Here is a 27,791-nt window from a genome sequence, read left to right on the forward strand (position 1 = left end):
GCCATAACAAGCTTTGCAATCTTTCTTGATCTCTTCCATCTCTTGTAGGTGCAAAAAATGTCCCACATGCTAGAACAAGAGTAAAGCCCGCAACTAATGGGAAACCCCTTCAATGATCCAACCATAAGGATGACCTTCTACCTAAAATGTCCAGTTGGGATTATTTCAAATTGGTCATGACATTACTTGTAGGTCAGTGGTCTCGAAACTGTGGACCCCCAGATGTCACAAAACTTCAACTCCCAGCATGCCCGGACAGCCGTTGAATGTCCGGGCATGCTGGGAGTTGAGGTTCTGCAATATCTGGAGGGCCACAGTTTGGAGACCACTGTATTAGGTGGTCTAGCAGCCGTAAAAAGCTTTGTTATCTTCTTTGATCTCTTTAATCTCTGGTAGATGTAAAAAATTACCTACAGGCTAGAACAGGGGTAAATTCCGCAACTACTGGGAAACCCTTTCAATGGTGATCCAGCCATAAGGATGACCTAAAATGTCCATTTGTGATTATTACAAAAAAATTGCTCCATTGGTCATGACATGGATTTGAACCTCCCACACTGTAAATATTCCAGGAATTCTTCCTTCTCGCCTTCCTTCTCAAGATGGTGACATTTTATATAGACAATGCAAAAACCAACCAACCGGCATCTCCAAAGGCAATAAAATTGATGGGCAGGTACGCAAAAAACTCTAAGACAATATAGTACGTGATCATTGGTTATATGACTTATTGAAGATTGAATTATTTCTATATTAATTTTACATGTAAAACTGAGGTTCTTAGCTTTTAGAGCTTAACTGCCAACGTCAAGGTGACCACATCAGTTGGCAATGGCTGCCCACTTTGGTTGTGCACTCCATCGTTCTGTCCAAGGCTTTTTTTTAAGGCATCCTGCCATCACTTTCATGCTGTTTGGTCCCCTGCGGCTTCTCCCCAACACCTCCAGCCTTGAGTGATAGATCTCTTCCCGTTTGGGTATAGGGAAAGATCTATCATCCAAGGCTGGTGGGGCAGGGAAAAGCCACCAGGATCATCCCGATGACTCATGGTTCAGGCCGCATGAAAGTGATGACAGGCTCTCTCTTTATGGGGCTACTCCACCCCTAGACATCTTGTCTCCAATCCAAAGGATAGGGGATAAGATGTCTAATCGCAGGGGTCCTGCCGCTGGGACCCCCACAATCTCTTTGCAGCATTCATTTAGAACGCTGGGTGCGGTCGGTGGGGTTCGTGACATCACGGCCTCGCCCCTCGTGACGTCAAGCCACGTCCCCTCAATGCAAGTCTATGGGAGGGGGCGTCCCATAGACTTGCATTGAGCGGGCGTGGTGTGACATCACAAGCGGGTGTGGCCGTAATGTCGCGACCCCCGCCGACTGCTCCAAGCATTCGTAACAAAATGTTCCGAACGCTGGGGTAGCATAGTACCCCTTTAAGTAGAGAAGTGTAGATCTGGGATCTTGTGCCCAGAGTAAAGAGTACATTTTAGAAGCCCTAAGGCCTTTTTGGGATAAGCTGCCCTGTGTGTGTACATGAGGAAGAGCACTATTTCTGGACATTATGTAACATGTTATTTTCCAGCAGATTTCTGCTTTGCAGGCTTAATCTGCAATTGGCAGTTCCCCTAGAGCTGGTGGAAGGAGCTCTCTCCACCTCCTCTATAGACTTGTATTGCTTGTCTTGCAGACACAGGACAAAGCTGAGATGATTTTGAGAACAGAAAACTTTAGCACCAGGAATAGGGGGCGGGGGGAAGGTTAAAGTTTTATAACAGAAACAGGAAGCATTTTTGTCTTATAAAGTTTCTTATATTCACTTGTACTGTTGGTCTATGCAAAGTTTGTGAAAATGACAGGGCCTATTGAATGTTAGGGTCCCTGATATGTGGTCTTTCTGACATTGGTAGGTAGGCTTACAGAATTTAATTGAAATGTGTGTGAAAAACCTCAATTTCACATGTATAGTCAAAATAGAAGAAAATCAATAAAAAAAAATATATAATAAGAATTATGGAGGCCACTGAGCTCTTGGGAACTTTCAATGAGGAAGAATATTTTTTTTGTCCCTTTCTCAGGACACACATTCATCCTGTATCTGAGCTCTACAGACAGATCTTTCCCCCTCATGGCCTGGTTTTTGCCTTGAGATATCATCCATATCATGTCCAATTACTGGAATTTTCCACAGGTGACTCCAATCAAGGTGGAGAAACATCTCAGAGATGATCAATGGAAATGGGAGGAGCCAGATCTAATGTCAAGCATCATAGCAAAGGGTCTGAATACTTGTGTCCATGCAGTTTGATGGGGAGAACTTGATTATTTTTATTTTATTTTAGCCCAAGGCCACAACATAACAAAATGTGAAAAAGGGGAATGGTTCTGAAGACTTTCCCAATGCATTGTACACAAAGTAGCCGAAGACCTTTCATTGCTTAAAGAACCGGTGCAAATAAACCCTAAAGGCAGATTTTGGCTTGTGGTGCCATTCGTATCAGCCAAAGAATCCCCATCAAAGTGCCGGGGCCCGTTATTAGGGCCTTTCACGTAGTCTTCATCATCCAAGTGAATGGTCTAGTGTCCATGTCCCTGGTCTCCTTTAAAGACCACCATCCCTCCGAGATCAGTTGTTGACTACAATGGTCCGGTGGCCTTTAATGTCTTGGAACTTGTTGCTGCTGAAGTTGACTTGAAGCTGTTTCAGGCCGACTTTGTATGGAACCAGTTCAATCTCCAGGACGGATCGTTCTTTTGCCTCCATGGTGCCCACCCTAAAGATAGAAAAGACCAGGGCTTTATTAGGATTGAGAGCTTACAAAGCATATTATATATATATATATATATATATATATATATGGTAACCACAAGAAACAAAGGTTTTCCGCACTCACCGCAAAGCTTCAGACTCGATGCTCCTACACGGAGATGCCGAAGGACCAAGACGACACGAGATGCATAGCGCTCAGAGGCTATCATCTGTAATTTCGCACAGTAAGCACTTCTTCCGGCCTCAGGCCGGAAGAAGCGCTTACTGCGCGAAATTACTGCAGTCTTGTGGTTACCATATTCTGCGCGAAATTGCCGCAGTCTTGTGGTTACCATATTCTGATACATGTATCTTGCTTATTATTTCCAGCACCTCCGCTGACTCCACTACTATTGTCTCCATTGCTGCACTGCATTCCGGAGTTTGGACTCGTTCCCGTTAACCCTTGAGTCTTCCACAGTTAGTGGTGCCGTCCTTTACTAATATATATATGGAAGGTCAAGTTGTGTAGGCCTCATGCACATGGTCGTACACATCTATGGGACTACAGTGACCCCCCCGACATACGATGGCCCCGACATATGATCAAATCGACATACGATGGCCTCTCAGAGGCCATCGCATGTCGATGTCAGCATCGACATACGATGCTTTTTTATGTCGGGGCCATCGCATTAAGTGCTATCCAGCAGCGCAAAATGCTTAAGCTGCTGCCGGATAGCAGCTTAATGTTTCCTGTGTGGTGCGGTAAGTATTACTTACCCCTCCACGATGCTCCGGGGTGCCCTTCGGGTCCAACGCTGGTCCTCCGGTGTCTTCTCGGCCCTCTCCGGTGACGTCAATTCGAAGCTGCGCACGCCGTCCTGTCATCCCATAGGAACGGCGTACGCAGCGACGTAATGACGTCGCTACGTAGGCCCAGTAAGGCCTTGCGGAAGACAGCGGAGGACCGGAGAAGACCAGGAGAGCCCAGCTGAGGACCGGAGAAGACCAGGAGAGCCCAGCTGAGGACCGGAGAAGACCAGGAGAGCCCAGCAGAGGACCGGAGAAGACCAGGAGAGCCCAGCAGAGGACCGGAGAAGACCAGGAGAGCCCAGCAGAGGACCGGAGAAGACCAGGAGAGCCCAGCAGAGGACCGGAGAAGACCAGGAGAGCCCAGCGGAGGACCGGAGAAGACCAGGAGAGCCCAGCGGAGGCCCGGGGACACCATCGGAAGCGGCGGGGACACCATCGGGAGCGGCGGGACGCGGTCCGGAGCGGCAGGGACAGGTGAGTATGACTTTACTTTTTTACATTGCACGAATCCCTCACCATACGATGGATTCGACAAACGATGGCTCGTTTGGAATGAATTACCATCGTATGTTGAGGGACCACTGTATACTGTACCTTCTTGTGTCTAGGACTTTTTCTTAGGAAATATGTGGCATATTCCATTGAATCCTCTATTACTTCAGCATGGGACCAAATGGGTAGTCAAGGGGCCAAAGATATAGAACTGTAGGGACTCTATGTGCTCGTATATAGAGGAAAATGATTTAGTGTAGTGTAAACGCTGTGCATTTGATGCATGTGCGTATTTCTGTGCTAGCAAAGTATATAGGTGTTTATGATTACTTCCATAGACGTTGCATGCACAGAAATACGTACGTGCGTGAAATACGCAGCGTTCACGCTACTCGTGACCCTTCCCTTAAAGGGACCCCTGCGATCTCGGCTGCGGTACCCCAGACATCTGGTGCATGGAACCAACTTCGCTCCATGCCGGATGACTGGCGATGTGGGGGCGGAGGCTTGTGACGTCACGGCCACGCCCCCTCAATGCAAATTTATGGGGAGGGGGCATGGGCGTGATGTCACAAGCCTCCGGCACTGCACCCGAGGCTTTAAACCAACACCGGGTGCAGCAGGGAGATCCTTTGGATTCTTTCCAATCTGACCTCAGTGCTCTCTGCTGACACCTCTGTTCATGTCAGGAACTGTCCAGAACAGGACAGGTTTTCTATGTGGATTTGTTTCTGCTCTGGACAGTTCTTGACATTGACAGAGGTGGCAGCAGAGAGCACTGTGGTCAGGCTGGAAAGAACTACACAACTTCCTCTGGAGCATACAGCAGCTGATAAGTACTTGAAGGATTGAGATTTTTATATAGAAGTAATTTACAAATCTGTTTAACTTTCTGGCACCGGTTGATTAGATTTTTATTTTTTATTTTTTTTTACCTCCAGAGTACCCCTTTAACCTAAGCAACCATTGTTTCAGATTTGAAATCTGTATTTCTAGGATATGTTTCTTAGTACTTGCTTGGTTCTTTGTGCACTTACAGTATTTTCATCTGGTTCTTCAGGAGTCCGCTGCCCTCTATGAGCGTCAGACAGTCGTTTACTACTTCATTAAGGGGATTGGAGAAGGTGAGTTGGACTTTGCACGGCTGGTTTACTCTCGCAGATCCCTTAGGCTACAGAGCATAAAGAAAAAAGAACATTTAGAACAGTGAGACCCAAACTGTGGACCTCCAGATGTTGCAAAACGACAACTCCCAGCATGCCCGGACAGCCGTTGGCTGTCCGGGCATGCTGGGAGTCGTAGTTTTTGCAACATCTGGAGGTCCACAGTTTGAAAAGAGCAATCATACCCTGTATGAAAGACAAAGAACAAAGGCTTATCCATCCTTAAAGGGGTTATCCAGGAAAAAACTTTTTTGTTACATATCAACTGGCTCCAGAAAGTTAAACAGATTTGTAAATTACTTCTATTAAAAAAAATCTTAATCCTTTCAGTACTTATGAGCTGCTGAAGTTGAGTTGTTCTTTTCTGTCTAAGTGCTCTCTGATCACACCTGTCTCGGGAACTGTCCAGAGTAGAGGCAAATCCCCACAGCAAACCTCTTCTACTCTGTGCAGTTCACGAGACAGACAGAGGTGTCAGCAGAGAGCACTGTTGTCAGACAGAAAAGAACAACTCAACTTCAGCAGCTGGTAATTATTGGAAGGATTAAGATTTTTTAATAGAAGTAATTTACAAATCTGTTTAACTTGCTGGAGCCGTTTGATATAAATAAAAAAAAGATTTTTTTTATGGAATACCCCTTTAAAGGGGTACTCCATTGGAAAACAATTTTTTTTTTTTTTAAATCAACTGGTGCCATAAAGTTATCCAGATTTATAAATCACTTCAATGTAAAAATCTTAATCTTTCCAGTACTTATCAGCTGCTGTTTGCTCCACAGGAAGTTGCGTAGCTCTTTCCAGTCTGACCACAGTGCTCTCTGCTGACACCTCTGTCCCTGCCAGGAACTGTCCAGAGCAGAAGAGATTTGCTACTGGGATTTGCTTCTACTCTGGACAGTTACTGACACGGACAGAGGTGTCAGCAGAGAGCACTGTGGTCAGACTGGAAAGAACGACACAACTTCCTGTGGAGCATACAGCAGCTGATAAGTACTGGAAGGATCAAGATTTTTAAATAGAGGGATTTTTAAATAGAGGTAATTTACAAAATAACTTTCTGGCACCAGTTGATTTTATTTTTTATTTTTTTTCCACGGGAGTACCCCTTTAAGTGTTGTAACCATTCACAATCATTGATTCCCCCATCAGCCATAATCACCTGCCTAACATTGAGTGGGTCCCCCTTGCGTTGTCAAAACATCTCGACCGATTGAGGCATGGACTCCTTATCTAGTGCCAAGACATTAGCAGCAAAAGGTAGAGACCTTGAAGAGGTTTTTCACGGACAGACATGTATATGTAGATGGGGTCAAAATATAAAAGAACCTGTACTCACCCACCCCGATCCCCTGCAGCTTCCACACCGATGCTCCTGCTCCACAGTCTTTTGGCTATTTCCTGGTTGCTGATCATGGGCCATCCCCGCAAGGAACTAACTGAGGCAGCTCACCGGCAACTAGAATATAGCTAAGAGGACTTCACACCAGGAGCATCAGCATGGCAGCTGTGGGGGGATAGGGGGTAGGTGAGTATCACTTTTTATTTTTTTACACCACCCCCTGTCACATATACATTTTTTTTTTATTCCTGCATAACCCCTTTAAACAGCAGAACTGCAATATGCAAATATGTAAAACTTATCTTGTGGTTAGGGGATAAGTGTCTCGCGGTGTGGGGCCATCTGATTGGTACGACCCCATGCGATCTCCAGAATGGGGTCCATGATTTTGCTTTGAGCACTCTGGCCCCCCACCTGTCGAGACGAAGTTGTCCATGGAATGATAGCCCAGTTCACCCATCACTGCCCACAATGATGTCCCGTCCAAGCCAATGATTGGTGGAGTGGCCGTCATTCCCGAGATCAGCTCAACTTGAATGGTGAGGGCCAGAGCGCTCACAGGTAAATGACGGACCCCATTCTGGAGATTGTAAACAGTCCAACTACTGGAACCTCCCCTTGATCTCCAAAACAGGGCCCATTACTTACCTGTAAGCAATCCGGCTCCTCACCTTTATGAGACAAACTTGTCCCAGGAGTGATTGGCCCATTTCACCAATCACCGGCCACAATGATGTCCCGTCCTAGCCAATGATTGGCAGAGTTGGCTGTCATTCCCTAGACTAGTCTGTCTCAAATGGTGGGGGCCAGAGTGCTCACAGGTAAAAGACGGACCCCGTTCTTGAAATCGTGGAGGGTCTGACCGCTGTAACCCCCTTACGATCTCCAGAACGGGGCCCATCACTTCCCTCTGAGCACTCTGGCCACCAACTTTACCGAGACAATCTCCACCAGTCACCAGCCACAATGAGGTCCCGTCTCAGCCAATGATTGATGGAGGGGCCAGTTTGTCACGAATGGTGGGGGCCGGAGCACTCGCAGGTAAAAGACGGTCCCCTTTCTGGAGATGAACTCAAGATGAGACAGGTCTTCATTGTGGCCGGTGATTGGTGGACTGGGCTATCACTCTGGACATCCACATGCTATGAGTTCCTCTCATTCTGGGGAACAATTTTCCTCCGTTCTCATGGTGGAGGTCCTACCGATCGGCTTATTATCCCTTATTCTGTAGATAGGGGCTAACTTTTGGAGACAGGGGTACCCCTTTAATTGTTAATTTCATTCAATAATCCCAAAATTCTCTCTCTCTTTTTTTTTTTTTTTGCCTAGAAACATTCCTCTTTGTTTGTGCCCAATGCATTAAAGGGGTACTCCGCTGCTCAGCTGGAGCCGGAGCTGGTGCCGGGAGCTCGTGATGTCATAGCCCCTCCCCTCATGATGTCACACCCCACCCCCTCAATGCAAGTCCGTCACGCCCCCTCTCATAGACTTGCATTTAGGGGGCGGGGTGTGACATCATGATGGGGCGGGGACATTACACAGGACACATGGACACTACTGTTGTATACACAGGACACATGGACACTACTGTTGTATACACAGGACACATAGACATTACTGTTGTATACACTGGACACATAGACATTATTGTTGTATACACAGGATACACAGACACTACTGTTGTATACACAGGACACATAGACATTATTGTTGTATACACAGGATACACAGACACTACTGTTGTATACACAGGACACATAGACATTACTGTTGTATACACAGGACACATAGACATTACTGTTGTATACACAGGATACACAGACACTACTGTTGTATACACAGGACACATAGACATTATTGTTGTATACACAGGATACACAGACACTACTGTTGTATACACAGGACACATAGACATTACTGTTGTATACACAGGACACATAGACATTACTGTTGTATACACAGGACACATGGACATTACTGTTGTATACACAGGACACATAGACATTACTGTTGTATATACAGGACACATAGACATTACTGTTGTATACACAGGACACACAGACACTACTGTTGTATACACAGGACACATAGACATTACTGTTGTATACACAGGACACATAGACATTACTGTTGTATACACAGGACACATAGACATTACTGTTATATACACAGGACACATAGACATTACTGTTGTATACACAGGACACATAGACATTACTGTTGTATACACAGGACACACAGACACTACTGTTGTATACACAGGACACATAGACATTACTGTTGTATACACAGGACACATAGACATTACTGTTATATACACAGGACACATAGACATTACTGTTGTATACACAGGACACATAGACATTACTGTTGTATACACAGGATACACAGACACTACTGTTGTATACACAGGACACATAGACATTACTGTTGTATACACAGGACACAGACATTACTGTTGTATACACAGGATACACAGACACTACTGTTGTATACACAGGACACATAGACATTACTGTTGTATACACAGGACACATAGACATTACTGTTGTATACACAGGACACACAGACACTACTGTTGTATACACAGGACACATAGACATTACTGTTGTATACACAGGACACAGACATTACTGTTGTATACACAGGACACATAGACATTACTGTTGTATACACAGGACACATAGACATTACTGTTATATACACAGGACACATAGACATTACTGTTGTATACACAGGACACACAGACACTACTGTTGTATACACAGGACACATAGACATTACTGTTGTATACACAGGACACATAGACATTACTGTTATATACACAGGACACATAGACATTACTGTTGTATACACAGGACACATAGACATTACTGTTGTATACACAGGATACACAGACACTACTGTTGTATACACAGGACACATAGACATTACTGTTGTATACACAGGACACAGACATTACTGTTGTATACACAGGATACACAGACACTACTGTTGTATACACAGGACACATAGACATTACTGTTGTATACACAGGACACATAGACATTACTGTTGTATACACAGGATACACAGACACTACTGTTGTATACACAGGACACATAGACATTACTGTTGTATACACAGGACACAGACATTACTGTTGTATACACAGGATACACAGACACTACTGTTGTATACACAGGACACATAGACATTACTGTTGTATACACAGGACACATAGACATTACTGTTGTATACACAGGATACACAGACACTACTGTTGTATACACAGGACACATAGACATTATTGTTGTATACACAGGACACAGACATTACTGTTGTATACACAGGATACACAGACACTACTGTTGTATACACAGGACACATAGACATTACTGTTGTATACACAGGACACATAGACATTACTGTTGTATACACAGGATACACAGACACTACTGTTGTATACACAGGACACATAGACATTACTGTTGTACACAGGACACATAGACATTACTGTTGTATCCACAGGATACACAGACACTACTGTTGTATACACAGGACACATAGACATTACTGTTGTATACACAGGACACATAGACATTACTGTTGTATACACAGGATACACAGACACTACTGTTGTATACACAGGACACATAGACATTACTGTTATATACACAGGACACATAGACATTACTGTTGTATACACAGGACACACAGACACTACTGTTGTATACACAGGACACATAGACATTACTGTTGTATACACAGGACACATAGACATTACTGTTATATACACAGGACACATAGACATTACTGTTGTATACACAGGACACATAGACATTACTGTTGTATACACAGGATACACAGACACTACTGTTGTATACACAGGACACATAGACATTACTGTTGTATACACAGGACACAGACATTACTGTTGTATACACAGGATACACAGACACTACTGTTGTATACACAGGACACATAGACATTACTGTTGTATACACAGGACACATAGACATTACTGTTGTATACACAGGATACACAGACACTACTGTTGTATACACAGGACACATAGACATTACTGTTGTATACACAGGACACAGACATTACTGTTGTATACACAGGATACACAGACACTACTGTTGTATACACAGGACACATAGACATTACTGTTGTATACACAGGACACATAGACATTACTGTTGTATACACAGGATACACAGACACTACTGTTGTATACACAGGACACATAGACATTATTGTTGTATACACAGGACACAGACATTACTGTTGTATACACAGGATACACAGACACTACTGTTGTATACACAGGACACATAGACATTACTGTTGTATACACAGGACACATAGACATTACTGTTGTATACACAGGATACACAGACACTACTGTTGTATACACAGGACACATAGACATTACTGTTGTACACAGGACACATAGACATTACTGTTGTATCCACAGGATACACAGACACTACTGTTGTATACACAGGACACATGCACAGGTCAATTCCGTCACTACAGATGATTTCTGATGCTATAAATGTCTTACATTAATCCCAATTTGTGGCATTGCGAGGTTGATGTCCTTTTCGACCAGAACTTTCTCCCAGGTAACGTTCTGTTCTCCCACGGCCGTCACTCTTAACAGGTTGTTCTCCTCGAGGTACTTTCCATATTTTGAGTATGGGATGTGCATCAGGAGCCATTTCTCTGCGAACGGTATAGACCGAGCCGTCAGTAATAGTTACCAATTACCATCTTATGTTGAGGGTCCACTGTACGTCTGTTAGTGGACTGTATAGCAGAGGTCCCCAACCCAGTCCTCAAGGCCACCAACAGTCCAGATCTTTATATAAGTGGTATAGAGCAGAGGTCCCCAACCCAGTCCTCAAGGCCACCAACAGTCCAGATCTTTATATGAGTGGTATAGAGCAGAGGTCCCCAACCCAGTCCTCAAGACCACCAACAGTCCAGATCTTTATATGAGTGGTATAGAGCAGAGGTCCCCAACCCAGTCCTCAAGGTCACCAACAGTCCAGATCTTTATATGAGTGGTATAAAGCAGAGGTCCTCAACCCAGTCCTCCAGGTCACCAACAGTCCATATCTTTATGTTAGTGGTATAGAGCAGAGGTCCACAACCCAGTCCTCAAGGCCACCAACAGTTCAGATCTTTATATGAGTGATATAGAGCAGAGGTCCCCAACCCAGTCCTCAAGGCCACCAACAGTCCAGATCTTTATATGAGTGATATAGAGCAGAGGTCCCCAACCCAGTCCTCAAGGTCACCAACAGACCAGATCCCCAACCCAGTCCTCAAGACCACCAACAGTCCAGATCTTTATATGAGTGGTATAGAGCAGAGGTCCCCAACCCAGTCCTCAAGACCACCAACAGTCCAGATCTATATATGAGTGGTATAGAACAGAGGTCCTCAACCCAGTCCTCAAGACCACCAACAGTCCATATCTTTATATGAGTGGTATAGAGCAGAGGTCCCCAACCCAGTCCTCAAGGTCACCAACAGACCAGATCTTTATATGAGTGATATAGAGCAGAGGTCCCCAACCCAGTCCTTGAGGCCACCAACAGTCCAGATCTTTATATGAGTGGCATAGAGCAGAGGTCCCCAACCCAGTCCTTGAGGCCACCAACAGTCCAGATCTTTATATGAGTGGTATAGAGCAGAGGTCCCCAACCAAGTCCTCAAGGCCACCAACAGTCCACCACCACCCAGTCCTCAAGGGCCACCAACAGTCCAGGATATGAATTATTCCCTGCTCTATTCTAATTGAGGAGCTGAGAAAATCCGGAATGTTGGTGGGCCCTGAGGACTGGGTTGGGGACCACTCCATTACAGAATACATTTTATTTTGGGGTGCTCATACATCAGAAAGAATCTATGACTATGCTTTCCGATACAGTTGACAGCTGGTATGGTGATGCATATCGGTCAGACATTAGACAGGATACTCATCCAGTCAACACAAGTTTATGACCAATCTGGCCAATGTGGTATGAACAGAGCCTTATGCTGTCCTTCACCATTAGGTAAAGAAAACTGCAATGATTTATTTTATTTCAATAGATAGAATTGATTTACGTTACCTTCTTTAGGCTCGAGCTCGATGTACTTAGAGTCCTTCCAGAACTGGATTCCTGGTTTCCCGGTGTGCTTCAAGGACTGTGCACTAAAGCTGAGCTTTAATGTCTTGGGAACAGAGAGCAGATTGACAGACATCAAAGCCAAGCGGATGGTTTGTCCGAGCTGTGGAGACTCTGTCAGCTGAAACTTCATCACCAGTTTAGCATCTTTAAGTGGGTGGTTTAGTTTATCAGAATCAAGTTCTGGCTCGTGTTCCGGTGACGGTACTCCATTAGATGAAAACCCATTGGCCATGCTACTGTATGGGACGCCGTTTGAAGGTAACGTTATGCCTCTTCCCCTTAGTCTTTGCAAAGCTTTCCGGAAAACCTTCCGTTCTTCCGTCGTTCCTTATTAACATAGTAAAAGAGAATAAATAGAACATGGTACCTTCTTATACATCCTGATCCCTTTGGGGGCTATGTAAGACTAAAGGAGATAGAATTCTGAGACTGCTGTACGGATAGCCAAGTATTTATTGAGCTTGTGATGTCATAGCCCCCCCCCCCCATCAAAATGTCACGCCCCATCCCCTCAATGCAAATCTATGGGAGGGGGCGTGACAGCCGTCACGCCCCCTCCCATAGACTTACATTGAGGGGGTGTGGCCGACCCCCGCATCGGCCGGTGGAGTACCCCTTATGCATAGGGATGTTATACTTGGGAATGATGGCCTAGGCTTTCATGAACAGTGATTTAGTTGGGGTTATACATTACAATAATAGTCATGTGACCCGTACCTTCATCATACTTATAGGTGTGAGTGATATCTTCTCGATCATCCGTCCCCACACTCTTTGTACTGATGCGATTTCCAATCAAATGTGGGTCACAGAACAATTTTTCTTTGTTGGTGCCATATATCGTCCATGACACACAGTCGGCATTCACCATGGAAAACACAAAGGGACAGTCGTAGTTGAGGTGCACCTCTCCTTCTTTTATGGCCTTCACGGAGGCGGGGCCACAACAATAGATTCCTATTGGAGGACAAGGGAAGAAGTAAGCCCAAAAATCTTCCCTGGTGATGACTGGAACGTTGAGATGATCCAGGTCCTACCATTGCTTGTTTCCTGTGGGGTTGGATCTAGGACTTGCCACCCTCCATAGCCTGGGGGTAGGTCTTTTCTTGCCATCCAGCATTCACACCATACATGGAAATTCCTATTGGAGAAAGACACAATAGAATAATCATTTCTCATGATGACTTTGAAACCTTCCAATAATAATTCCAATAGCATTAAAAACATTTGCACATCTACTTTACTATCACAGTATAAAGGCTTCTCAAACATTTTCTAACTAAGCCGTCTTCTACTACTTACTAACAGTCAACATTCATAGGAGGGGCATTTAGGAGTGTTTTGGATATTGTTCTGTGGCAAAGACTCACGAAGCCCCCATAATAGTGGCAACTATCGTTCTAGCCACAGTGCTCCAATATCAGCCGCAGAGCACCATTAAACCTAGAACCTTGAGACTGTCCTTAAATGGGCTCACTCATTAAAACAAATTTTTGCTATTGCACTCCTTATTGTAAATATTAAAATCTTTCTAATGTACTTTGTTTTTTTTTTTTAAATGAAGTTTTCTATGTTTTATTTGTGTTTAAAAAAGCTGCCACTAGGTGTCTCCCTACTTGTCCAGAGCTAATTTTCACCCATCTCTTGCACAGACTTTGGACTCCTGCTGGCCTGGCAGAAGTCCAAAGTTAGAGAATGCTGAGGGGGGGGGGGGGGTGCAGCCTTATCCAATCATAGCTCATCTCACACTGAACTGCTCTGGGCTGTGTGGAGCAGAGTGAGGGTGGAAGTTCTCCCCTGTATGGCTTCAGATGATGTCACGCCTGCTGGGGAACGCCCCCTTCCCAGTCTGTGAATCTGACTGAGCAGAAAATACAGAGCGATATCAAGGTAGAAAACTAAAAAATAATAGAAATAAAGGCAGGGGGTGGTTTTTCATGATGGGGGCGGTGAACTGGGAGGATTATATCATTTAACAAGATAATGAGAGGAACTCTTTAAGCACATACTGTACTTATGGAACCATTACACAATGTTTGTCTGAAGTGTTGGCTGACTCTTTGGCTTACCAGATGCTGTCATGGCTTTCCTTAGGTAGTTTCTTTCCCGTTGTGTCATAATACTCATCAATGATCAGATTGTTATTGGTGTCGTGAGCAGAATCAAAGTTGGAGACAACACGAGTTGGGATTCCTAAGCATCTCATCACTGGAGAAAAAGAGGCAAAAGTGAGTAATTACATCAACTTATTGACATGAAAATGTGACATTTTTAGGTGAATGGCTATGGGAGACAGTGAATTGACAGCCTGTTTGGTTGAAGACTGGGCTGTAAAGGGTAGTGTCAACTTTTAAAGGGTACCTGTCACCAGACTAAACTTTTAATATATTTATCCTTATGTAATTATAAGACACTTTGCTATTTACTTGCTATTAAAATTCTCAACCTTTATATGTTTTTAATGTGATTAAAAAAACGGCCACTAGGTGGCTCTGTGCTGGTCCCTGCACATGTCAAAGAGTTAGTTTGGTCTCCTCCTGGCCTGGCAGGAGACCAAACTCAGGAAGTGCATGCGGGGTATGGCGGGGCACAGCTCTGTGATGTCATGCCTGCTGGGGAACGCCCACTTTCTCCTGCTAGGAGCTCACACATTGTGAGCAAGGGGAAAGGTGTGATACACAGCCTTATAAAGCTCGGAATTTTTTTTTTTTAAGGACAGGAGGGGTGTTAGGAGTAGTTAGGGAAAATAAACTGAGTTAGTTTAGAAAATATGGTTTGATGATAGGTTCTCTTTAAGGAGAACTTTTACCATCTCTGACCAAACAAGGATCTCAGAACCATGTACCAATGTAAGAATACACTAACTGGAACACTGGCAAAGATTTACTAAATTGGTCTAATTCATATAAACTTTTATAAATATTATAAACTTACATTGGCCGATATTGCTCTGTGTAATACGACCAGTGGTGAATGAGAAAACATTTGTTTGGCCCTCCCCACGTGGGAGTTGAGCCTTTTAATAGCCTCTGTATACGATTGCTGATCTGCGAGACTGGCGCTCATATACTGGTGGTAAATGCCGACTTCCCACCATCTTTCTAAGAGACAAAACATGCACTAGCCCCTTCTGAACTTGCTGACATTACCATGAACCATAAGAAAAGAGGGCCTGTTTTGTAGTCTTAGACTTGTGGTAGGTAAAGCATAGCCGGCACTGCCCCTTTAATCACCTGTTCCACACACTTCTTTCTTCCCACCACTGTATCTTCTAAATATGAACAGGTAATATCTTCTATAAGAAAGGTACATGATGACACTCACCAGTTCAGCAGATATCATTTATTACACAGTCAGGACTCGGGATTCAAACAAAGGCTGGGCATGGCCTGCATGCCGGACTGAGCGGACGCGTGAGCCGGTGCTCCCTCAGCCTCTAAAACCCTGTTTCTAGTTTATCCTGAGGTCCGCAACCTTCCTGCCCTTCCTTGGAAGCCCTGCTAGAGGTGGCCTGACAGCGGTGGAGCTTCATTTCCCCTGTGGTGGTGTTCGGTGGACCTGGATGGGTGGCTGCCTTCTGCATGGTGCTGTGCTGCGGGAGGCTCCGGTGGTGCAATGGTGTACGGCGCGGCTGTGTGCTCTGGTGCACAGGTGTCCCGGGGCTCCGTACAGGCTTCCGGAAGTGCTGAGGAGCCGCTGACTTTCGTGGGCGGGCCTCTCTGGTCTCCTTGGAGACTCCCGCCAGCGGGACTGAGAAGCTTGCTGCGCACATCCTGTGTGTGGCTCTGAGCTCTCGCTGTGTCGGAGCTACGCATCTGCCTCACTTCTGCTGGAGACCGCTGGAGGAAGATCCTGCTGTCCTTCCATTGCTGCTGCTCCTGGAGGTGGGAGACCCCTGGCTCTGCTGCAGATCATGCCCTGCTCTGCCTCTCTACATTAAGTGGTGTTGCTGCTACGGTGTCTTTGACCTCCTCTGGAGCCATGAACTGTGAGTCTTGCTGAGCTCTGTGGTTCCCCTGGTAATTCTGAACTGCTTTTCTAACTACTATGGGGGTACTGCCTGCGGGGGTGTTCTAGGAACTGATCTCCCTTAGTGGGCCCTTTCTCTGTCTGTGCCTACCCTGGTTGCTAAAATGGGGGGTTCCCGCAATAAGACTAAAAAAATCCAAGGTTGCTGCTGAGGCGGCTAGACAATCCTCTGGGGATGACAATAGCTCTGATGAAGGTTCTATACAGTCATGTAGTCCATCCCACAGGGACTCCTGTGCTCCTACTCCACTAACATCTAAAGTGTCCGCCCATGCGGCTAAAGACCTCAGCCAATGTTCCAGGGCCCAAGACCGAGCGGGACGTGACTCTCCTGATCCTTCCCTCCCACTGTTCGAGGGTACTGACAGTTCCCCGCAGCCCCGATCTCCGGTCCACTCAAGTTATTCCGCCTTGGATATTGACCAGAAATTTGCCGAAATACTGGCGGCCTTTTCGACATGCCAAACATTGATGCTCTCACAGGTTGATGAACTGAGACAAGACTTTGTTATTCTGAGACTTGAGACCCAAAAGCTCAGGGACCGCACTATGGAGGTGGAACAGAGGGTCTCTACAGTGGAGGATACCCTGCAACCCATTCCTCAACAAATAGTCTTTCTTCAGCGCCAGATGAAAGGCGTTACTGACCGGGCAGATGACTTTGAGAACTGTTTACACCAAAACAATATTCGGATGGTGGGCCTTCCGGGGAGGGCTGAGGACTCTGATGCTGTTGCCTTCCTTGAAACTTGGCTTAAAGAACTCCTGGCTGCTGACACTTTTTCCCCTTACTTCTCTGTGGAACGGGCACATAGAGTCTTGGGTAGACCTCCTCCACCTGGGGGTCCTCCTAGACCCTTCCTGGCAAAACTGCTGCACTTCAAAGAGATGCAATCCTGAGAGCTCTGCGCATTAAAGGTGAAGTTCTTTTCAATGGTAGCAGAGTGGCTTTCTACCCGGACTTCTCCATGGAACTCCACAAGCAAAGGATGAAATTTACAGAGGTCCACCGGCGCCTTCGGTCCAAAGGCTACAGATACGCCATGCTATTCTCGGCGCGGTTGAGAGTGGTGGATGGCGACTACACAGTTTTTCCCCTCTCCCTCTGAGGCTCTGCAGGGGGCGGATGCTGCTCCGCATGCTCGCCCTCCGGACTGAACTCCTGTCCTACTGACCCCGAGTTTCTTCTCCTTGCATAGATACTTTAAGGAGTTAGGGGGTTCACCTGTAGGGTGGAACAGTGGTCAGTGTGAGGGCTTTGCTGATACAGTTCCGTTTTATTATTCGTTTGTGTTATACCCCTATTCGGTTAAAGCGTATTGGTGTTTCCTCCTCTGATATCTGTTTCCGGTGCCAGGCCGAGGTGGGTACCCTGTTACATGCAATGTGGGATTGTGTGTGTGTGTGTGGCGCCGTTTTGGAGAGAGGTGGTGAGGTTTCTGGCAGAACATTTAGAGTTCCCATTTGTTCTGTCCCCTGAGGTCTGTTCTTTAGGTCTTGTTAATGATTTGGAGTTGGGCTTCCAGAGGCGCCTGCTGATTCGGTTTCTGCTGTTTTGTGCTTATTATGTCTTGAAAGGATAGTGTGGCCCCTCCTTTGTCTCGCTGGAAGGCAATGACAAATGAATATGTTCCCTTGTATCAGACTTTATATAATAGCAGGAAATGCCCCAGGAAATTTGACAGGGTCTTGGTGCCTTGGTTGCTTTTAGGTGACTCGGTGGATACTTCAGCTAGCTCATTCCAACAGGTCTAGGGTGACCTCCTCCCTGGTGGTCTATGTGCAGGGGGGGAGGTGGGATCCAGAGTGTGAATGCGGTGTGCTTGGATTGTCTCTCTTGTAGTGGTTTTGTTTTGATGTTTCTTTAATCCTTTTACTCTGTATTGGAGTATTGGTGTTGTTTTGCTGTTATTACTGAAAAAACTTAAATAAACACTTGAAAAAAAAGGGATAAAACTAAGGCTTACAGGCTGTTTCACGCTATTACCATCTAAGCACTGGACATAGCGTGAAACGGCCTGTCAGCCTATGTTTGTATCCTGACTGTGTAATAAATTATATTTTCTGAACTGGTGAGTGTCATCATGTACCTTCCTTATAGAAGATAATTTTGATGTAGTATTTCCTTTCCCTTATATAGTAGAAGAACAAAAAGGGGTCTTTATGAGTGCTGCTGTATTGTGGTACAAAAACATCTTCGCCAAAACAGCTGCACAAGAATGCTCAAATTGATTGATGTGCGACAATGGGACAACGCGTTTCGGGGCCTACTTGAGCCTCCCAGCGTCCTGGCTGTCTAAATCCTTCATCTATGGTTACAAACTGTTTCATCTATACGTCCTATGTAGAGTTGGGCCTATTCCCTAGCAGAACCCTATACGGGTGGTAGGTGTTGTGATTGGTTCGTATGACCCAAAATACTACACAAGAGAGAGTTTAGTATATTGAGTATATTTTTCTCTATTAAAGGGGTACTCCACTGGAAAACTTTTTTTTTATATAAATAAACTGGTGCCAGAAAGTTAAACAGATTTGTAAATTACTTCTATTAAAACATCTCAATCCTTCCAGTACTTATCAGCTGCTGTTATGATCCACAGGAAGTTCTTTTCTTTTTGAATTTCCTTTCTGCCTGACCACAGTGCTCTCTGTTGACACCTCTGTCCATTTTAGGAACTGTCCGGAGTAGGAGCAAATCCCAATAAAAAAACCTCTCCAGTTCCTGACAAGGACAGAGGTGTCAGCAGAGAGCACTGTGGTCAGACTGAAAAGGAAATTTAAAAAGAAAAGAACTTCCTGTAGATCATAACTGCAGCTGATAAGTACTGGAAAGATTAAGATTTTTTTTAATGAATAGAAGTAATTTACAAATCTGTTTAACTTTCTGGCACCAGCTTCTAAAAATTTTTTTTTTTCCAGTGGAGTACCCCTTTAAAGGGGTACTCCCGTGGGAAACTTTTTTTTTTTTTTAAATCAATTGGTGCCAGAAAGTTAAACAGATTTGTAAATCACTTCTATTAAAAAATCTTAATCCTTCCAATACTTCTTAGGTGCTGTATGCTAAAGAGAAATCAAAAAAAGAAATGCATTTCCTCTGATGTCATGACCACAGTGCTCTCTGCTGACCTCTGCTGTCCATTTTAGGAACTGTCCAGAGAAGCATATGTTTGCTATGGGGATTTTCTCCAGTTCCTAAAATGGACAGCAGAGGTCAGCAGAGAGCACTGTGGTCAGGACATCACAGGAAATGCATTTCTTTTTTTGGATTTCTCTTTAGTATACAGCCCCTAAAAAGTACTGGAAGGATTAAGATTTTTTAATAGAAGTGATTTACAAATCTGTTTAACTTTCTGGCACCAGTTGATTAAAAAAATAAATAAATAAATAAAATAAGTTTTCCACGGGAGTACCCCTTTAAGCAAAAATTTTGCTGATCTGCAAACCAATCTATCAATCTTGCAATAGAAATAAAGATTGTCGGCACTCACCTCATCTTCAACACAGGTCCTCTTTATTAATACTCACAAATGCTTCGCCTTGCTGTACCCCCCCAATTCGTCCCCCCCTCACATGTATTTAATAAAGAGGACCCGTGTTGAAGATGAGGTGAGTGCCGACATCCTTTATCTCTTTTGCACAATTTATTTGGAATTACATTCGCAGTCAGAGCATCACTATACACTTCGGATTTGCTGCTAATTCACCCGGAAGTGAAAGTCGTGTCAGTGCCGAACTATATAACTTCTCTCTTTTCACACAGTATATACTCCAACAATGAGATTATATCTATGTCTCACCCCCAAAACATTACCTGTGCACATCACAGCGGCAAAGACCCAGCACTGGCCATATCGAACAGGCTCGCAATCCCTTTTGTACCATTTTCTTAAAATCGCAGTACTCCCATTCCATGCAGACGGACAGACTCCGCTTTTATAATCTTCGCTCCAATTTCCTTGCAGGACCCCAGAATCGTCATTAGAGTTGATCTGTAAAATGAATAGATCAGATGGTTACGTTACATTGTTTTTTGGAAAAGAGCTGATACTTAAAGGGATATTCCAGAGAAAAAACTTTTTTTTTTTCATATATATATATATATATATATATATATATATATATATATATCAACTGGCTCCAGAAAGCTAAACAGATTTGTAAATTACTTCTATTAAAAAAATCTTAATCCTTTCAGTACTTATGAGCTTCTGAAGTTGAGTTGTTCTTTTCTGTCTAAGTGCTCTCTGATGACACGTGTCTCGGGAACCGCCCAGTTTAGAAGAGGTTTGCTATGAGGATTTGCTTCTAAACTGGGCAGTTCCCGAGACAGGTGTCATCAGAGAGCACTTAGACAGAAAAGAACAACTCAACTTCAGAAGCTCATAAGTACTGAAAGGATTAAGATTTTTTAATAGAAGTCATTTACAAATCTGTTTAACTTTCTGGAGCCAGTTGATATATATAAAAAAGTTTTTTCCTGGAATACCCCTTTAACATTTTATAGCGATCACTTATAGCTAGACTGCATGTGGAGTATTGTGCACCCTTTTGGACCCCAGAACTAGAGCAGGAGCAGAGTTGGGTAACCAAAATAAAACACAGAATACATGGACTTTAGTAGCCAGAGGGCTCGGGAAGAGGATGGCAATTGGCTGACTTTTTCACTAGAAGTTTACACTAACCTACCAAAGTACCAGGTAAGTCTCTGGTGGGCCTAAGGACTTAAACGCTATAAAAGGGGTACTCCACTGGAAAACTTTTTTTTAAAATCAACTGGTGGCAGAAAGCTAAACAGATTTGTAAATTACTTCTATTAAAAAATCTTAATCCTTCCAGTACTTATCAGCAGCTGTATGATCCACAGGAAGTTCTTTTCTTTTTGAATTTCCTTTCTGTCTAACCACAGTGCTCTGTCCAGAGCAGGATAAGTTTTCTATGGGGATTTGCTCCTACTCTGGACAGTTCCTAAAATGGACAGAGGTGTCAGCAGAGAGCACTGTGATCAGACAGAAAGGAAATTCAAAAAGAAAAGAACTTCCTGTGGAGCATAACAGCAGCTGATAAGTCCTGGAAGGATTTAGATTTTTTTAATAGAAGTAATTTACAAATCTGTTTAACTTTCTGGCACCAGTTTATTTATTTAAAAAAAAAAAGTTTTATAGTGGAGTACTCCTTTTAATAGAGAAAAATATACTCAATATACTAAAAAGAAACCTCTCTCTTGTGTAGTATTTTGACTCATACGAACCAACCACAACACCAAAAAACAAAAAACAAAAAGTTTTCCAGTGGAGTACCCCTTTAAAGGGCTACTACACTGGCTAGCGTTCGGAAGTAAATGTTCCTAATGCCTTTTTCGCACTGCAGGGGTCGGCCAAGCCCCTCGTGACATTACGGCCACGCCCCTCAATGCAAGTCTATGGGAGGGGGCGTGACGGCCATAGAATTGCAAAGTGGGGGCGGGGCGTGACATCACACGGGGGTGGAGTTGTGACGTCATGATACTCCGGCCCCGTGGTCGTCACAAGGCAGATTCTGAGCTGGCAGCGCGGCGTGCAGCTCCCAGAGGTGGGTGCTGAATGCAAGACAGTGGCGGGACCCCCGCGTTCAGACATCTTATCCCCTATTCTCTGGATAGGCTATAAGATATCTTAGGGCCGGAGTACCCCTATAATGATCTATGGTGGTAAATAATTGTGATTTCTCTCTATTTTACACGTTGTAATATGGAAAACTTTCCAGACGTCCATACGTACTCACCATGGCGCACACTACTCTGCTTATATACACGGGGCTGTCTCTGTGAGATAAATCCTTAAAGGCATCTTGTAGATAATTCAGATTCTTGTCCAGGAGCCTTAGGCTGATATCAACGATGTCGTCTTCAAACTGCAATGAAAAGTCCACGTAGTATTGATCATTTAACTCTTCGTGGAATGTAATGGGATATAAACATGATACAAATGACCACATCAGCCAACGCTCATTCAGTTTATTGTCGTTGACCAACAGGTCTGGTGCAAGGATTTTTGCCACTTTAGGCGAAAGCTGATTTTGCTGCCCCTTGACCCCGTCATTGGCCCATTTCTCCAGATGGGCGGGTGCTTTAGATGCTGGTTAACTTTATTGCTGTGCCCCCATCAAGAGTGCGCTCTAGGCAGGTGTCTATTTAGCCTATAGGCAGAGCCGGACCTGTTGACCAAGGTCTACATAGAGCTGGGGGATCCCAAAGCAAACTGGGCCTCTGTCCATTCTCCGACAGGTGGACATGGTGCTTCTCTACCCTCTCTTCCATTTTAGACTCTTTTTTTTGCTTCTCAAATCATTATGTGACATCATTTCCGTCTCTTGATCACCTATCCGTGAGAAGATGGCCTCGCCACTGCTGGTTCTGCTTTTATACATCCCAACCAATGATAGTAGCCATGGCAACACATCAGTACCATACGTGGGTTATGAGGGCATCTGACCAGGTTGGGAAGGGGCACAGGGACTACTGGAGGCAATTGTTGACAAGAGGGGCTTTACACATAAGGTCATCATATAGGTCACAGCAGGCCAGAAGGAGGTTAGAATGGGCGGACCAATGAGAAGAAGCTTGCCCCCTGCCCTACTGGACATATTTAAAGGGGTACTTCTGTGCCTCAGCATTCTGAACATTTTACTCAGAACACCTGGAGTGGGCGGACGACCACGCCCCTAATAACATCACGCCCCTTCCATTCATGTCTATGGGAGGGGGCGTGACATTCGTCACGCCCCCTCCCATAGACATGAATGGAGGGGCCAACCACTCCAAGTGTTCTGAACAAAGTCACAGCTGGTGGTGTCTCAGAGAAACCCATTGGGCAACCATGGGCAGGAAGGCGGACCTGCCCGTTAGGGGTGTGGCGGTCGACACACCTCTTCCTAACCGCATGGTTGTTTACTAGTTAGTTAAAAAGGAAATTGTTACAAGGTGAAGAGTTATAAAATAAAAGCTGAGGCCGAACACCATCCCGCAAAGGTCTCGGGTGTTACAGAAATGGCGGTATACCAGCCAGCTTCCCTGCCGGCAGTCTAAATATTTTTGGGTATATGCACTCATCTACCGCACATTCTCAAATAAATATGAAATATATGATTTACCTGGCCGTAGTTCCATGGGCAGGGAGTGATCCAGTTGTGGTTGCCCTGGTACACAAATCCATAGTCATTCATGACATATTCTTGTAGAGCGGCTCTATTGTCCAGAAACACATCATCATCTGCCAGGATCGGGCACAATATTAACAGTCGGACAAATATATGAGGCAACAAGACCAAGCAACGCTATGACGTTCACTGAGTCTTCCCATCCCTCATGTTAGAAAATCCTTGTCTTCTCTATCCTATCATACTGTATATATATATATATATATATATATATATATATATATATATATATATTTATATATATGTATAATGCTGCTTTGGGTAAAAAGTACTCTGGGTATTTTTGGGGCTTTTTGGCCCATATCATGCACATTCACTATCACTAGTCCTACAGCGCCATTTTTTTTTTAATTCCAGCACAGCTGCATTTATGTGTTTAATTACTGCAACTGGGGCATGTGATCACCAGCCTGATCCACAGAGGAGGTGCTGATAACTACTCTTATTGACTCTTGTTAACTACAGGATGGCATCATTACCTACCAGATCCTTCTCCTTCCAGCTCTATCTGTATACTGGTGCTGTTATCTCTATAGGATCAGTATATATAGTAGTTATACACCTCCCCTCCAGCTCTCTCTGTATTCTGCTGCTGCTATCTCTATGGGATCAGGATATATAGTAGTTATACACCTCTCCTCCAGCTCTATCTGTATACTGCTGCTATCTGTATGGGATCAGGATATATAGTAGTTATACACCTCTCCTCCAGCTCTATCTATATACTGCTGCTATCTCTATGGGATCAGGATATATAGTAGTTATACACCTCCCCCCCAGCTCTATCTGTATATTGATGCTATCTCTATGGGATCAGGATATATAGTAGTTATACACCTCCCCTCCAGCTCTCTCTGTGTACTGCTGCTGTTATCTCTATGGGATCTGGATATATAGTAGTTATACATCTCTCCTCCAGCTTTATCTGTATACTGCTGCTATCTCTATGGGATCAGAATATATAGTAGTTATACACCTCCCCTCCAGCTCTATCTGTATACTGCTGCTGCTATCTCTATGAGATCAGGATATATATAATAGTAATACCCAACCCCTCCAGCTCTATCTGTATACTGCTGCTCTCTGTGGGATCAGGATATATATTAGTTATACACCTCTCCAAAGGCTGTGTTCACACTGTGTGTATTTGTTGTGTGATAGCGTTATATAGGGTAAAATCTTTATCCTTGCCATCCCCAGGGACGTTCCTGCCCCCAGGGATGGTGAGGATATGAACTTATAAACTAGTCCCTGCCGGCCCCGTAAGTAGTCCCCTGGGCGGGAAGCTCCTCTTACCTAGTCCCGTTACTTCGGCCGGCAGCAACGCCCCATCGGCTTGATGGACGGGCCACGTCATCGCTCTGCTCCATCTGTTCAGTAAGCAGAGCGATGACACGGCCCTACTGGGCATTTAGGCAGGCTGCTTCGGGGTTTCCTCCTACCTGTTTAGCAGTGTAGTGTTATCCAGGGAGGAGGAGTATAGGAGCATCGCCCACCTGCCATGCTATTCTACTCCGACAGGACCGAAACAAAGTACGGGTAAGTGAAATAAGACCTCACTTACCTGTACAGGACATGTACAATCCTAGAGCATCAGCGCAGCACTGAGATTCAGTCCTGCCTCCAGAGTGTACATGCCATGGGCAAAGACAGCCAGTGCGCGAGGCCAGGCAGCCAGTGCGCGAGGCCAGGCAGCCAATGCACGCAGCCCAGGCGTTCACATCGCTCGCTCCCGCCTTTCTGATTGACAGGCAGGGAGCGAGTGCAGGCTGGCTGAATTCGGACCGAATGCCCTGCTGGGATCAGTCCGAATTCAGCTGTGACGTTACATCAGGCTGCAGGAGGGGGACCCCTAGTGGCCTGATTTCAAGTGCAAAATCAAATAATTTAAACACAAAATAAACAATAGATGTATATTAGAGATATGTTGTAGTACATAAGTACTACAACATATCAAAAAAAAAAAAAAAAAGTTGATGACAGTGCCCATTTAATGGTCATGTGATCATATCCAACAGCTGGACCCTTGTCCATTGGCTTTGGCTCGTGTTACAGTGCAATATCTGACACAGCCAGTGGATAAGATGGCGCTGTACCTCGACAATTGGTCATACAACCCCTATACCCCCATGTACCATACCTGCACACCATGGATTGAACAGTAGCACAAATGTCCCCAGCTTATAGTTGGTGTATTTGTTCCCTTTGGCGATTTGGACCTTCAGCGTATATTGGCCAATGATAGCATTAGAAGAAGGCATGATGACCACCCCCAAGGATTTGGGTCCCCTGCTTTCCACCGCTGCGCTCCATGCCTTCCTTATTAAAGCCTTTCTTAAGGGGAACACTGCTTTAGTCCCAGAAGGTTCATCCGGCCACGGTCCTGTTCACATAAAGCAGGTGGATAATATGTGTTAGGGAAGAACAAAGGAAAGATCCTCATCAAAGTTCAAAGGTGCCATATTAAACTTTAATTTGTCACGCGGTGTCTTTGTTTTCATAGTAGTGTTTACTTAGTAGATCATTCATGACTTCCTACAGATAAAGTTCCAGTGACTTACCAGTTTCCACCGCGAAGACAATGTTATCTGTTCCCTCCTGAAAGTCCCTGTCCTTGAATTCTAAGGCAATTAAAAATGGCTGCCCTCTCCGAACAATGAGGCGGCTGTCGCTGATTTCCGCGGTGTAATGCAGAGCGTTATTTCTTTGGCTCTGCAAATTGCAGTAGGCGATTTCAAGTGCTAGAAAAAGAAATACGGTATTATATTAGACATTCATGTTATGTACATGTGACCTCAAATAGATATTTCTGATAAAAAAAATATATATTTTTTTTAAGTAATATTTTTATTTATATATTTTTTAAATTTTTCCTGGAAAATGTTGGTCTAAATTCCTCCTTGTTCCCCAAAAAAAAAAAAAAAAAAATAGAAGACATACTTACCTCTCCCGCTGCTCCCGCTATGACATCTTCCGTTTGTTTTCTGCAAGCTTCTACTGTCGTCCCGCTCTCCTGCTCAACACCTTGATCAGATGAGCAGGAAGTGGGACGTCGATAAAAGGAGGAAGAACTGGAGCGCAGCGAGAAACGGAAGGTATTACAGATAACTCACAGTGGGAGTAGGGAGAGGTAAGTATGATCTGCACTTTTTACTGAATATTTAGAAGCACATTGTAAAATGGGATGTTGTGACAACTCACATTGTCCCCTTCTCTTCCCCAGCCGGCGGGGCTGGGATTCGCATCGCGGGACGCGCCTGCATGCAAATCCCAGCCCGTCATTCACTTCTGTCCTCTGCTGCTTCCTCTCAGCTTTGGCGTACGTGCCCCTGCCCTAAGATTTAAAGGGCCAGTGCGCTCATAATTATCCGTTGCACCTGTCACACTGTTATAAGTTTCTGCACCTCCCACATACCCCTGCCGGATCTTTGTTTCCCTAGTGTGTGAGAGAAAGCGTTCCTGTGTGTTGCCTTTCCATTTTCTGACCTCATTGTTCCTGACCTTGCTCCTTTGCTGCCTGCCTACTTACCTCCTGCTACGTTCCTGATTACGCTCCGGTGCCGCCTGCCCTGACCTTCTGCTATCCTGACAACGAGTTGCCGTATCCCTCCTGTGCCTCGAACCTCCTCAGCCACCTGTGTGGTCGAGTCGTGCCAGGGGTAGCGACCTGGGTGCTGCCTGCCGCTGCAAGTCCATCCCGCTTTGCGGCGGGCTCTGGTGAAAACCAGTCGCATCTTAGACCCCGTTCCCTGGTATGGCCAGTGTCATCTGCCACAGCGGTCCAGCGGATCCCCTACCACAAGTGTTCCTGTCTACTGAACCGTGAGTGTTACATATGTGAA

General features: G+C 44.8%; 1 protein-coding gene across 1 annotated transcript in view; it reads right to left on the minus strand.

Moving 5' to 3' along the window:
* LOC130297672 (uncharacterized) overlaps positions 1 to 27,791 on the minus strand; it is a 73,688-nt gene that overhangs the window by 31,647 nt on the left and 14,250 nt on the right. Inside the window, 12 exon segments of the mRNA XM_056550385.1 lie at positions 2,639 to 2,771; positions 5,092 to 5,225; positions 11,109 to 11,269; positions 12,667 to 13,053; positions 13,444 to 13,683; positions 13,764 to 13,867; positions 14,796 to 14,934; positions 20,567 to 20,744; positions 22,516 to 22,644; positions 23,884 to 24,002; positions 26,090 to 26,332; positions 26,511 to 26,690. Coding sequence (XP_056406360.1) covers positions 2,639 to 2,771; positions 5,092 to 5,225; positions 11,109 to 11,269; positions 12,667 to 13,053; positions 13,444 to 13,683; positions 13,764 to 13,867; positions 14,796 to 14,934; positions 20,567 to 20,744; positions 22,516 to 22,644; positions 23,884 to 24,002; positions 26,090 to 26,332; positions 26,511 to 26,690 — 2,147 coding nt within the window.

This window comes from Hyla sarda, chromosome 13 (assembly GCF_029499605.1).
Source record: "Hyla sarda isolate aHylSar1 chromosome 13, aHylSar1.hap1, whole genome shotgun sequence".
Lineage (NCBI taxonomy): Eukaryota > Metazoa > Chordata > Amphibia > Anura > Hylidae > Hyla > Hyla sarda.